General features: G+C 42.3%; 1 protein-coding gene across 1 annotated transcript; it reads right to left on the bottom strand.

The window, feature by feature from the left end:
- Positions 1–225: 225 nt before the first annotated feature.
- On the bottom strand, positions 226–1,425 carry LOC149837656 (putative UPF0481 protein At3g02645). Its single transcript, XM_090008084.1, has one exon. It carries the CDS (start codon positions 1,423–1,425, stop codon positions 226–228), a length of 1,200 nt encoding a protein of 399 aa, XP_089864210.1.
- Positions 1,426–11,662: the final 10,237 nt, after the last annotated feature.

Below are 11,662 nucleotides of genomic sequence, written 5' to 3'. Positions count from 1 at the left end.
TTCCGTCAAACGCATATCTATCTTTTTTATATGTTATTTATCTTTTTTATATATTATTTTATTATAAAATCATCATGGGTAACATTGGCATATAAATTACTGTGGGTCCCAAGATATTCCTCCGTATTGTCTTCCGGAGAGAACACACAACAACCTCCCCTTATTCATATAATAATAGTTATTATGATATAGACAAATATATGTAGGCTTTATCCCCATCATTTTCTATGGGTATGGGAAGCGGCCACACTGAAGGACGGTGTGCACCATCTGCACAAGCATAGCCACGGCAATAGCAAAAGCAAGCAACCGGTACTGCCGTGGCACCTTGAAGTAGGTGCGCTTGGCTTGAGTGCAGCGCGAGAGCAGCATCGAGCCGCAGTGCGCATTGACTACCATCCTTACTCCACACAACATATCTACATCGTATGCATCACTTAGCCTGAGCCCCCTGAAGAACTTGATCGCCTCTCCATCGCTAGGCAGGCTGTTGATCACCACACCGCAGGAGCGTAGCACCTCAACGTCATCGGTGGTGTGCATGAGGTCGCCGAGAAGGCGCAAGTAAGCGGTCACCGGCTTCCTCCAATCGCCCGATCCTTGCTCGAACGCCATCATGTTCAGAAACAAGACTTCCATTCCTGGACTAATGGTGATCACAGGGAGCGTAAGCGTACGCGAAGATGCAACCCATTCTACCGTGCCCAATGAGTTCGGCAGCAACGTGATCTCACCGGCGTCGACGAGCTCGCGGGCACCGTGCAGCACAATGAAACCCGCAGAGTCCGTGTCACCGAAAGGATCGATTTCACTCGGAAGAGTGAATGGAGCGGGGAGAGTGCTCGCGGCCATGGCGGGTAGCATCTTGATCCTCAACGCATCGAGGAGATGGCGCGCACCGCGCAGCTGCTGCAGCAAATCCGATATCATTCCGGAGTAGTTGGGGGTGAACATGAACACGGCCAGCAACTCTTCGATCCTATCGTGTTCGTTCACCAGCTGGAAAAGCAACCGGAGGGCCACCAACGGGATCTGGTTCTCGAGCTTCACCACGTCGTAGAGCACCTGCTGGTACTCAGCACTGGGAAGGGTATTGAGAACCTTTCCTTTGAGGATCTCCAGCAAGAACAACCCATCGTCGACGAGCATGGTCTGGAAGGTGGAGCTGGGAGGAGGGGAACCGCCCCATTTGTAGCACCGGACGGCCTGTTCCTCGATGCGTTGCATGACATAGACGAAGGTCGAACGATAATATCTGCTGGCATTCACGATATTGGTGGAGACCGTCGCCTTGAGTTGCTCGGCAAGCGGCCATGAGGGGCTATAGGGCCCCAGGGCCACCTTCTGTGGGTCGAAGGCCTCCCTCCTCTTCGAGCGCACGGCTTCGTCGACCTTGAAGATAGAAGCAGAAGAAGAAGCAGCCATATCTATTCTATTTAATTTTGATTTGCCTTCAGGGCCTCCATATTCTTCTTCTCACGATGGATTGGTGTGGCACTATTGTGGCTGCTCTCAGCTATATATATACACAAATGAGAGTAGCAGCTTGCCCTTGCCTCAAGAAACGTTGACGTGACGGGTTATACGTTGATTGGGCTCCTAATCGGGTAAAAGAATAAATGGAAACCTTGGGCCTACTACCCCTTGTGCCTACTCGGATCTGGTGATATTCCAAAATGCCATTTTTTTTTCTTTTGTGTGTTTGGAAACCACACACTGCCTTTGTTTTTATCATCCATTCATCGAAGCAGGTTATATGTTAACCCCCCCCCCCCAACAGGGCAGGTAGCTACATCTCATGTTCGGGGTTCCCAAAGAGCGTCACGTATAAGATGCAGACCGGCTAGTATCCCCATGTGTGTCCGTGTAATGGTGACATCTGCTCTTAATGTGGGCTCCACTGTTTGCATAATATACTCCATCATCACCGTACATCTCATTGTACACACCCAGCTCTCACATATCTCACGGTTCCCAAACTGGATATGCTCATGGAGATTGAATATATACAGTAACTGCTCTTATCATTTACAGCTAAACGACATTGAAAATGCTCGTGGTGTCCTTATTTAAAAAAAATTGTGGGGCCCATCAACTTGAGGTTGATCCACAGATGACACACATGGCTGCTAAGCGATCGAGCCGAACGAACCCAACAAGGCATGTTTTGGCTCGTCTCGTTTACTAGTGTATTGAGTTTGAGTTCGTGTTCGTGTTTAGTCGAGCCGAACTCGAGCTCTGCTCGTCCCTGAATGAGATGTGCAGAACACAAGCTGGCTCATATAAAAACATTTCATATTATTTATACATAGTGTCACAAGCCTATTTCTTCAACAGACTAGTGCGGTGCAACGGTCCTTCCTTACCGCCATAAGCCTATCCGGTCGCTCGCTTGCCGCTGCAGAAGCTTTGAGTATAGAGAGTGCAAGAGAGCGAAAGAGAAGAGAGGAAGAAATTGCAATCACAACGAGTGTGAGCAAAGAAAGCTCAACGCATTTACATTCATTCATTGTTTTGCCCGCAAACACATTATAGTTCAGATCTATAGGCTAACCCTTTAGGGTATTGATCAACCTGAACCAAAGTACAAGGGTGGTCCCAAGAAAGTTACAAATGACTCAACACTTACATTGTGACTCAACCAAAGCAAAACAGACTCTAGACACAACTGTACAAAGTAGGTCACAAGAGAACATGCTCCCCACTTCAAATCTTGCGTTGCCCTCAGCGCCATCTATTTCATGGTAAGCCTTGACTTCATATGGATAACGACTCTTCATCCGGAATGCTAGCTTCTATGTCGGTTTTGTTGTCTCCTCTAACTGCACAAAATACTTCTTCACTTTGCCCAAGTAGTTGACCTTGTGACGAAGGATCTTGCTGAAATGTTTCTCGGCTCGTTCTGTTGCTGGGGCCCTTTGTAGGATAGGAGCGTGTTGTGGCACGCTACATTCTGAGTCCCTCTCATCCTGATAAAACAGTTTTAGGTTGCACACGTGAAACACCAGGTGCACCTTGAAGTCTGAGGGCAAGTTCAGCTTGTACGCTAGCTTCTTCACTCTCTTAGTGACGATGAATGGTTCCTCATACTTCTTGATCAATTCACGGTGCCGTATACGGAAGATACCTGTGCAATCAAGATAAAGCTTCACCAACACTTGGTCCCAAACATGGAACTCAGCAAGCCAACGACGCTTGTCCGGCCACTTCTTCATTCTCTTAGCCGCCTTGTGCAAAAATACCTTCGTCAGCTCGATTTGCTCGTGTCAATCTTGAACAAACTGATAGGCAAAGGATGGCCTTTCCTTCTCCTATGCGGCTAGAGTATGCGGACTCATTAGTTGCTACCTCATGACTATCTCGAATGAGTTTTGGCTAGAAGACTCACTCTTCTGAAGATTGTAGTAGAATTGGGCCATGTCCAGGAGCTTCACCCAGTCTTTCTGATTGATACTCACAAAGTGCCTGAGATACTGCTCCAATAGTCTATTGATGCGCTCTGTTTGTCCATTCATTTATGGGTGAAAACTCATTGAAAATAGCAAATCAGAGTCGAGTAGACGAAACACTTCATGCTAGAATTTGCCCGTGAAGCGAGCATCGTAATCGCTCACAATGCTTCTTTGTGCACCCTAGTGCTTCATAGCATGCTTTACGAATAGCTTCGCAGTCTTCTCTAGGGGCACTCCTTTGAAGCTGGGATGAAGGTGGCATATTTAGAGAAATGATCCACCACCACCAAGATGGAGTTGAATCCATCTACGTTCAGCAGACTAACAATGAAGTTCATATAAATGCTTTTCCAAGGACGTTCTGAAATAGGTAGAGGATCAAGGAGGCCGACAGTCTTCTAGTTAATCCCCTTGTCTTGCTAACAGACGAGGCATGTTCGCACATACCCCTCTACATCGTCTCTCATCTGCAGCCAATAGTAGCCGCGCTCAAAGAGTGCTAAGGTCTACTCCTTACCTGGATAACTGACTCATAGTGTATCATGGCACTCCTTAAGCAGTTCACGACAGAGGCTTCACCACCGCGGCATGAAGACACGTCTCCCTTTTGTCACAAGGAGGTCGTCTCGTAGCCAAAATCGCTGAGTCTTTCTCACTTGCATAAGAGAGATATGGTGTTGCGCTGTTGTGTCTTGCTGCATAGCTTCGCGGATGTGGTCCAGCAGCGCACCCTCCAAGTAAACTTCGGAAGGCTTTGCACGCGCAGCCGCTAGTTTTGCCTTACGACTTAAGGCATCAGCAACAACATTGGTCTTCCCCACCTTACACTCCAATGCAAAATCGAATTCAGCAAAAAATATTTACCATCAAGCTTGCTTGGGCGTCAGCTTCTTCTCATCTAAAAATAGCTCATGACGACATTGTCTGTCGTGACGATACTGTCTGTCTTGACGACGAACTAGGCATCCAGAAGGTAGTGTCGCCATGTCCTCAGGCAGTGCATGATGGTCATCATCTCACATTCATGCATAGTATAATTCCTCTCAGCATCCTTTAACGTTAGACTCTCGTAAGCAATCAGATGTCCTTCCTGCATGATAACTCCGCTAATGACAAAATCTGAAGCATCTATATAGACTTCAAAGGGTCGTGTGTGGTTCGACAATCGCAGCACAAGTTCCCTCACTAAGGTTTTCTTCAAGCCACTCATAGCTTCTATCTAGAGCCATACCCGATTCTTCTTCAGCAAATCTGTGAGGTGCACAACAATGAGGGAGTAGCCTTCGATGAACCACTGATAGTAGTTTGCCAAGCCAAGGAATGACCGCAGCTCTGGCACTTTGCTTGGCGGATTCTATTCTTGGATGACGCTTATCTTCTGCCCGGCCATGCGCAGCAAAGCATGCCCCACAACGTGGCCAAGAAAGTTGATCTCCTCTTGTCCGAAAAGACACTTCTCTCGCTTGACATAGAGGTTATTCTCCTTTAGCACCTGAAATATTGTTCGTAAGTGCTCAACATTAACCTTCATGCTGCTGTTGTAGATCATGATGTCATCAAGATAGACTACCACAAACTTGTCTAAGTAAGGGTAGAAAATCTTATTCATCAGTATCGTGAACATGGCTGGAGCATTCGTCAACCCGAATGGCATCACCAGAAATTCATAGACACCATAACGAGTGACACAAGTTGTCTTTGGCTCATCACCATATGCAATCCTCACCTGCGAGTAACTCAATTGCAAATCCAGCTTCGAAAAGACTCAGACACTGCCTAACTGATCGAACAAGTCTGCTATCAGAGACAACATATACTTATTTTTCACTGTAACTTTGTTCAACACATGGTAATCCACATATAGTCATTTGGAGCCATCATGTTTCACCTGAAAGAGCATAGGGGCACCAAAGAGTGCTTTTGAGGGACGAACAATGCTTGCTTTTAACATCTCGTCCAGCTGCCTGAGCAGCTCCTTTAATTTCATTGGTCCCATGTGATAAGGGACCATGGTAGGGGCTTTGCTCCCGGGGTCAACTCAATCCTATGGTCGACCTCGCATATTGGCGATAGACGCTTCAGTAGTTTCAAGGGCATCACTTCTTAAAACTCTGCCAACAGTGGGACTAGGGTCGGCGTCACTGTTGCTTCAACCTTCCCTTCTTTAGTGTGCACAACAACTAAGAATGTCTGCTCTCATTGCTTAACACCCTTCTTCAGTTGTATCGCCGATAGCACTGAAGTTTTGCCTTCAAGAGTGAGGCATTGCACCATGTGCGATGAATTCGACCCCATGATAGTCAATGAATTTATTTTCGGCAACAACATTACATTCTGGATTTGAAGAAACTCCATACCCCAAATCATCCAAAAACCATTCAGGGAAACCACTGAGAAGTTGGCTTTGCCGGCCTAACTCCCAATTTGGATAGCCACATCCCTTGCTTCACCAAGGATTGTCTTGGCCTCAGAGTTTATAGTTTTGATGGTCCTCTGCTTTGGCCTGGGCTTCAAGACCAACCACTCTGCTTCTTCCCGCGAGACAGAGTTATGTGTGGCTTCAGAGTCTACCATTACCATAGTAGACTTTTCATTCGTACTGACTTTCAAGTATATAAGTTCTTTGTTGATCGATATATTTTTCACTGTATAACTTCTAACCGCATTTATGGTATGCATGGCCCCCATCCTGGGTTGCACAACTTCGATATCACTACTCTTTGCTTGCACCGCATTGGCGTGTTCGTCGTCCTTCATGAGTCACTTTGGACATTGCCTTGCGATATATGCCTATTACCACAAAACCAACAAGTTACAATCCGACCTTTGTTGTCGTTGTTGTACTTCTTGAAATTCTACTTCTTGTCGAAGTGGTGTTGGGTCAACGTCTTACCCTTGTTGTCGCGCCGATCCTCTTTCTTACCTCCATGGTCCTGCTTCTTCCCGGCCCTGGTCGATGGAGTGAAGGTCTTGCGTTGAGTATTCACTGAGCGCTCGATTGTCACATATGCATCTTTTAAAGTCTCAAGATTGCTCCTTTCCACTTCGGATTGTACCCACGGTTGTAGTCCCACAATAAACCAGTTGAGTTTGTCTTCACCTGACATATTGGGTACGCCCAACATGAGCTTTTGGAACATCTTGATATAATCTATCAAGGCTTCAGTGTGTTTCAATTCTGACACCATTCAATATGCTTGATGTTGAACATTCTGTGGTATAAAGTAGTTTCATAGCTCATTTTTGAAGGCCTCAAAGTATCAATGATGCAATGCCCTCTTTCCATGTCGTTACATTTTCTTCTCCACCAGGCTATAGCATCTCTGTCAAGCAGAGCTGCTGCATCCTTCACCCTGAGGTCCTCGGCTCGTACAATATGAATATCCAGATAGTCTTTCATCCAAAACAAAAAATTCTCAATGACCTTGTTGTCTCTAGAACCATTGAACTTTGTTGGTCTCAGCACATCTATCTTCGATGGCCTATCACCATTTTCACCATTTAGGGTCATTGTCCACTACAATATGCGGTTCTTCAAATGAAGCTCCCCTACTTCAGTCTGCAGGATGGTTATTGTCATAGTCAGCGATGTAACCTGCCCCATCAGTAAGTTCACCTGATCTCCCAAGCTTGTTACCTTGACGTCCAGTCCTCTGAACGACTTCAATGTTTATAAAATCGCTTTAACATGTGAAGTCACATCAGCCACCAGTCTATTGATAGTTTTGGCCATCTGCTCATGGCCCTGAGGTAAGCCCATCTCCTCGGTCTTAGCAACTACCTTACTTTTGGTGTTGCACAAGTTGTATTGAGGGGCACTACAATGTCTTGCTCACAAATCGTGGCCTGTCGGCGCGTCTCTCGACACCAACTCTGGAGTCCTTTTCCTAGCTCGAGAATGGGCTCTGGTATCATTTGTCACGACCCTATTTCTTCAACAGGCTAGTGCGGTGCGACGATCCTTTCTTACCACCACAAGCCTATCTGGTCGCTCGCTTGCCACTGCAAAAGCTTTGAGTATAGAGAGTGCAAGAGAGCAAAAGAGAAGAGAGGGAGAGAAATTGCAATCACTTGAAGGTAATCACAATGAGTGTGAACAAACAAAGCTCAACGCATTTACATTCATTCACTGTTTTGCCTGCAGGCACATTACAGTTTAGATCTACGGGCTAACCCTTCAGAATATTGATCAACCTGAACCAAAGTACAAGGGTGGCTCAGAGAAAGTTACAAGTGACTCATCACTTACATCATAACTCAACCAAAGTAAAACAAACTCTAGACAAAACTGTACAAAGTAGGTCACAAGGGAACACATAGTATATATATTTTTATATATACTTAAAAAAGTATATAATATTTTATAAATTAAACATAATAGTCCATGTATATATTTTTCATTCATCCTGCTTTTTATATATATATTATGCATTCTTCTTTTTATATATTACACAAAATATATATTTTCTATAAATATATATATATATATTATTTATACAAGCCAAGCTGAACACCTTGTGTTCGGGCTTGACTCGCTGCTTGTGGCTCGGCTCGCCAACTATACGAACTGATCTCGAATGAGTTCATGACGAGCCGAACCGAGCTGAGTCATGAGCTGCTTGGTTCGTTTACCAGCCCCACAAGAAACCCTGTTGTTTGCTGTGTTATTATTGAAATTCCACTAGAGGGGGGTGAATAGTGAAATATGATAATGATCGATAAAATAAAATAATTAAGCAGTAAGGCACAACACATAAAACGCAGAAGTTATCCTGGTTCGGTCAATATCCAGACCTACATCCAGTCCCCAAGCAAACCACTTGAGATTTCCACTATAACATCCGAGTCACCGGATAAATAGTACAACACCCTCTTCCCAAGAGGTCTTCTTCTCTCAACAGAGAAGGGCAACACCCTCTTCCCAAGAGGTCTTCTTCTCTCAACAGAGAAGGGCAACACCCTCTTTCACAGAGGTCTACTTCTTTAAACAAAGAAGGAAAACACCCTCTTTCACAGAGGTCTACTTCTTTAAACAAAGAAGGAATACAGTGAATAAACAGAGTTACAATACTTCCTATAGAATCTTCAGAATGATATGAATGCACGAATGAAGGATTCTAAGAATGTTCTGTTTGTCACTCAGAGGATACTCTTTGTCAAAGAGCTGGACTTGACTTTTTCTCTTTTCTTTCTTTTTCTTTTTCTCTTTCTTTTTCAAGGCTCTCTTTTCAAATCACGAATAGAAAATTTTTCTCTTTGTAAGCTCACACGTCTATTTTATTCTCCTTCTGAATAGTTTATGTGTGTGTGTTTATATTGCTTATAAAAAGTAGTTGTTACATTTTGGAATTGTAACTTTTTGAAATGTGAAATGTTAGGTCATTTCAAAAACATCTTTTAGAGAAGTTCGAGAATGCCTTTTTCCATAAAGGTGAAATAGAGGGTACACTAGTCGTTGTAATATTTTTAGGTAATACATATTTTATGTAAAAAGTCTATTTCTTACAATAGTACATTGAACGTTGGGTTGTAGTTTTGTCTTTATTCTAATTAATGATTTGAGGTACATTAGTACTTCTTTACTTTAAATGAGTGTAAGTACTATGAGTGCTTTGAGATATTTATTTGTACATAGTCATGTCAAGTGTTTTCTTTATGTAGTGTATTTCAAAGTCTCCAGAGAGAATGAGGACCAAAAAGAAGGTCGACATTCTTTGGGAAGGATATTTAGAAAGGATTTGTTACAGAAGGCATTTAATGCTTTGTAGAGAGAATGATAACTTCAAGTAAGTCGACATTCTATGGTTATGAAAAAAGGTAACTAGAGTCCTTTTAAAACCATATTTTATTTGTTTTTCTTATGTGTAGCCGATTTATATTTTTGTCTTCTTCTTGTATTAAGAAACATTTCATTAAAGAAGATAACTAAAGTCTTTTCAAAAACATATTTTATTTGTTTTTCTTATGTGTAGCCAATTTATGTTTTTGTCTTCTTCTTGTATTAAGAAACATTTCATTAAAGAAGATAACTAAAGTCTTTTCAAAAACATATTTTATTTGTTTTTCTTATGTAGTCGATTTTATGTTTTTGTCTTATTCTTATAAAAATATTTCTTTAAAGAGGGAAATTAGAGTCTTTTCAAAAACATATTTTATTTGTTTTCTCCATGTAGTCGATGTTATGTTTTTGTCTTTTTCCTTCATTCCTTTTTTTTTCATGTTGTCTTGTATATAGTGTAAGGTACAATGATAAAATGTCTTTTTCATAAAAGGTTGTAAGAAGGTACAATTATTATATGACAAAATGTCTTTTTCATAAAAGGTTGTAAGAAGGTACAATTATTAGTTTTAAAAAAAAAAGGAGCTTTTTGAAACTATCATATACTTTTATGATATAGTATGTATGAATGAGTATGTAATATGCAATATGCAAGTTCCTGAAGGTTCTGTTACATATGACTCTAAAGAAGAAAAAAATCTTCATCTTGAGGTAGCCGATTTCTTCATTTGAACTTTAGGAAAGCATGGCTCATCAAGCTTTTTCTTCAAGGAGTATGATTGCACCATAGTTGTACTTGAATTGGAAGTCTCCATCCTTATTGGGTGAGATATCCTTGCATCAAATACTCGTTAGATTTAAGGCAAAACATATTCAGTCATAATATAACATTATTTCAAGAGACATATTATCATATCATATAAAATCAAATGAGACAGTGTATCATATTATGTGACATCAAAACCGAGTTTCTCAACAATTATTTTTCTTAGAGGTGGGCACCGGGCCGGACGGCCCAGCCAGCCATGGGCTGGGCTTGAGCCTATAAATTAGGCTAAAGCTCAGTCTGAATCAGGCCGACATAGGCTGAGCTGCGGGCAAACACGACCAACTAAAATTAGGACTCTTTTTCAGGGAGAGTCATGTAGACCATATTTTTCTCTGGTGACCTTCACTGAATCACTATCCTCCGTACATATTATCCAAAACCATTTAATAATAAAACAATGGTTAAAATACCTCAAGTCTCTGATGCCCAACTCGCCTTTTTCCATGGGAAGTGCTATACAGTCCTATCTGGCCAAGGCCTTTGAAGGTCGATCTTCAGCACCCACCCAAAGGAAATTTAGCAGCATCAACCTCTTGCATACTATATAATAATAATAATAATAATAATAATAATAATAATAATAATAATAATAATAATAATTATTATTATTATTATTATTATTATTATTATTATTATTATTATTATTATTATTATTGTAAAACCAACTAACTCGTGAGCTCATTGTTGTAAATACCTCTGGTCCTTGTTATCCTTTACTCATCAGAGATGTAGAACCAGCTTCAGCCTCGCAGAAAGGGTCGTGCACGGGAGGGTGGTGTATGTCCACCCATGATGATTCACTGAATCCCACGTCTGTGTTCGGGGGTCGCAAAAAGCACCACGTATATAAGTACATGGGGCTCGTATTCCCGTGTATGTTGACATCACTCAGGATTAGAGTCTGGTACGGTTGCAAAGACTTAAGTACCCTTTCTTGCTATTCTTGCCATAAAACGACGGTTTGAGAAAATGACAAAAATGTTCTTCATTGATAAAAGGAAAACAAACGGTTCAAAAAAAGGACAAACATGTCCTTCATCCAGAAAGTCAAGGATGATGTTGACTCTTCAAAGTCTACACAGCGAAACGAACCTTAGCCGACGATCCGATGGTGATCCGGCGAAATGATGGTGAGCCAACGATCCGATGGTGAGCCAGCGATCCAATGGTCATCCGACGAAATGAAACTGAGACATCAAAAATGTCTGTTTGAACTTTTCATCGTCATCTTCTTCTTCTTCCTTCTCTATAAAACATTGTAAAACCCTCTCTCTCTCTAGAGAAGAAATCAAGGGAGGCAAAGAGTTCCCCCTGGAGAAGGCCATGAACATCAACCCTCCTACAACGATTTGTAGTGTTATTGAGCCTTCCTACAGCGATTTGTAGTGTTTTTGGGTCTCCAACGAGCCTCACAGCGATTTCTAGTGTTATTTGGTCTTCCAACAGCGATTTGCAGTGTCTTCCGCAAATCACTATAGCGATTTGTAGTATTTTTGGCTCTCCATCGAGCCCCACAGCAATTTATAGTGTTGTTGGATCTCACTATAGTGATTTGTAGTGTCTTTCGCAAATCACTATAGCGATTTGTAGTGTTATTTAGTA

Source organism: Nuphar pumila, chromosome 5 (assembly GCF_984573655.1).
Source record: "Nuphar pumila chromosome 5, dmNupPumi1.hap1.1, whole genome shotgun sequence".
In the NCBI taxonomy this organism is placed as follows: domain Eukaryota; kingdom Viridiplantae; phylum Streptophyta; class Magnoliopsida; order Nymphaeales; family Nymphaeaceae; genus Nuphar; species Nuphar pumila.
This window is presented reverse-complemented; position numbering and strand designations above follow the sequence as displayed.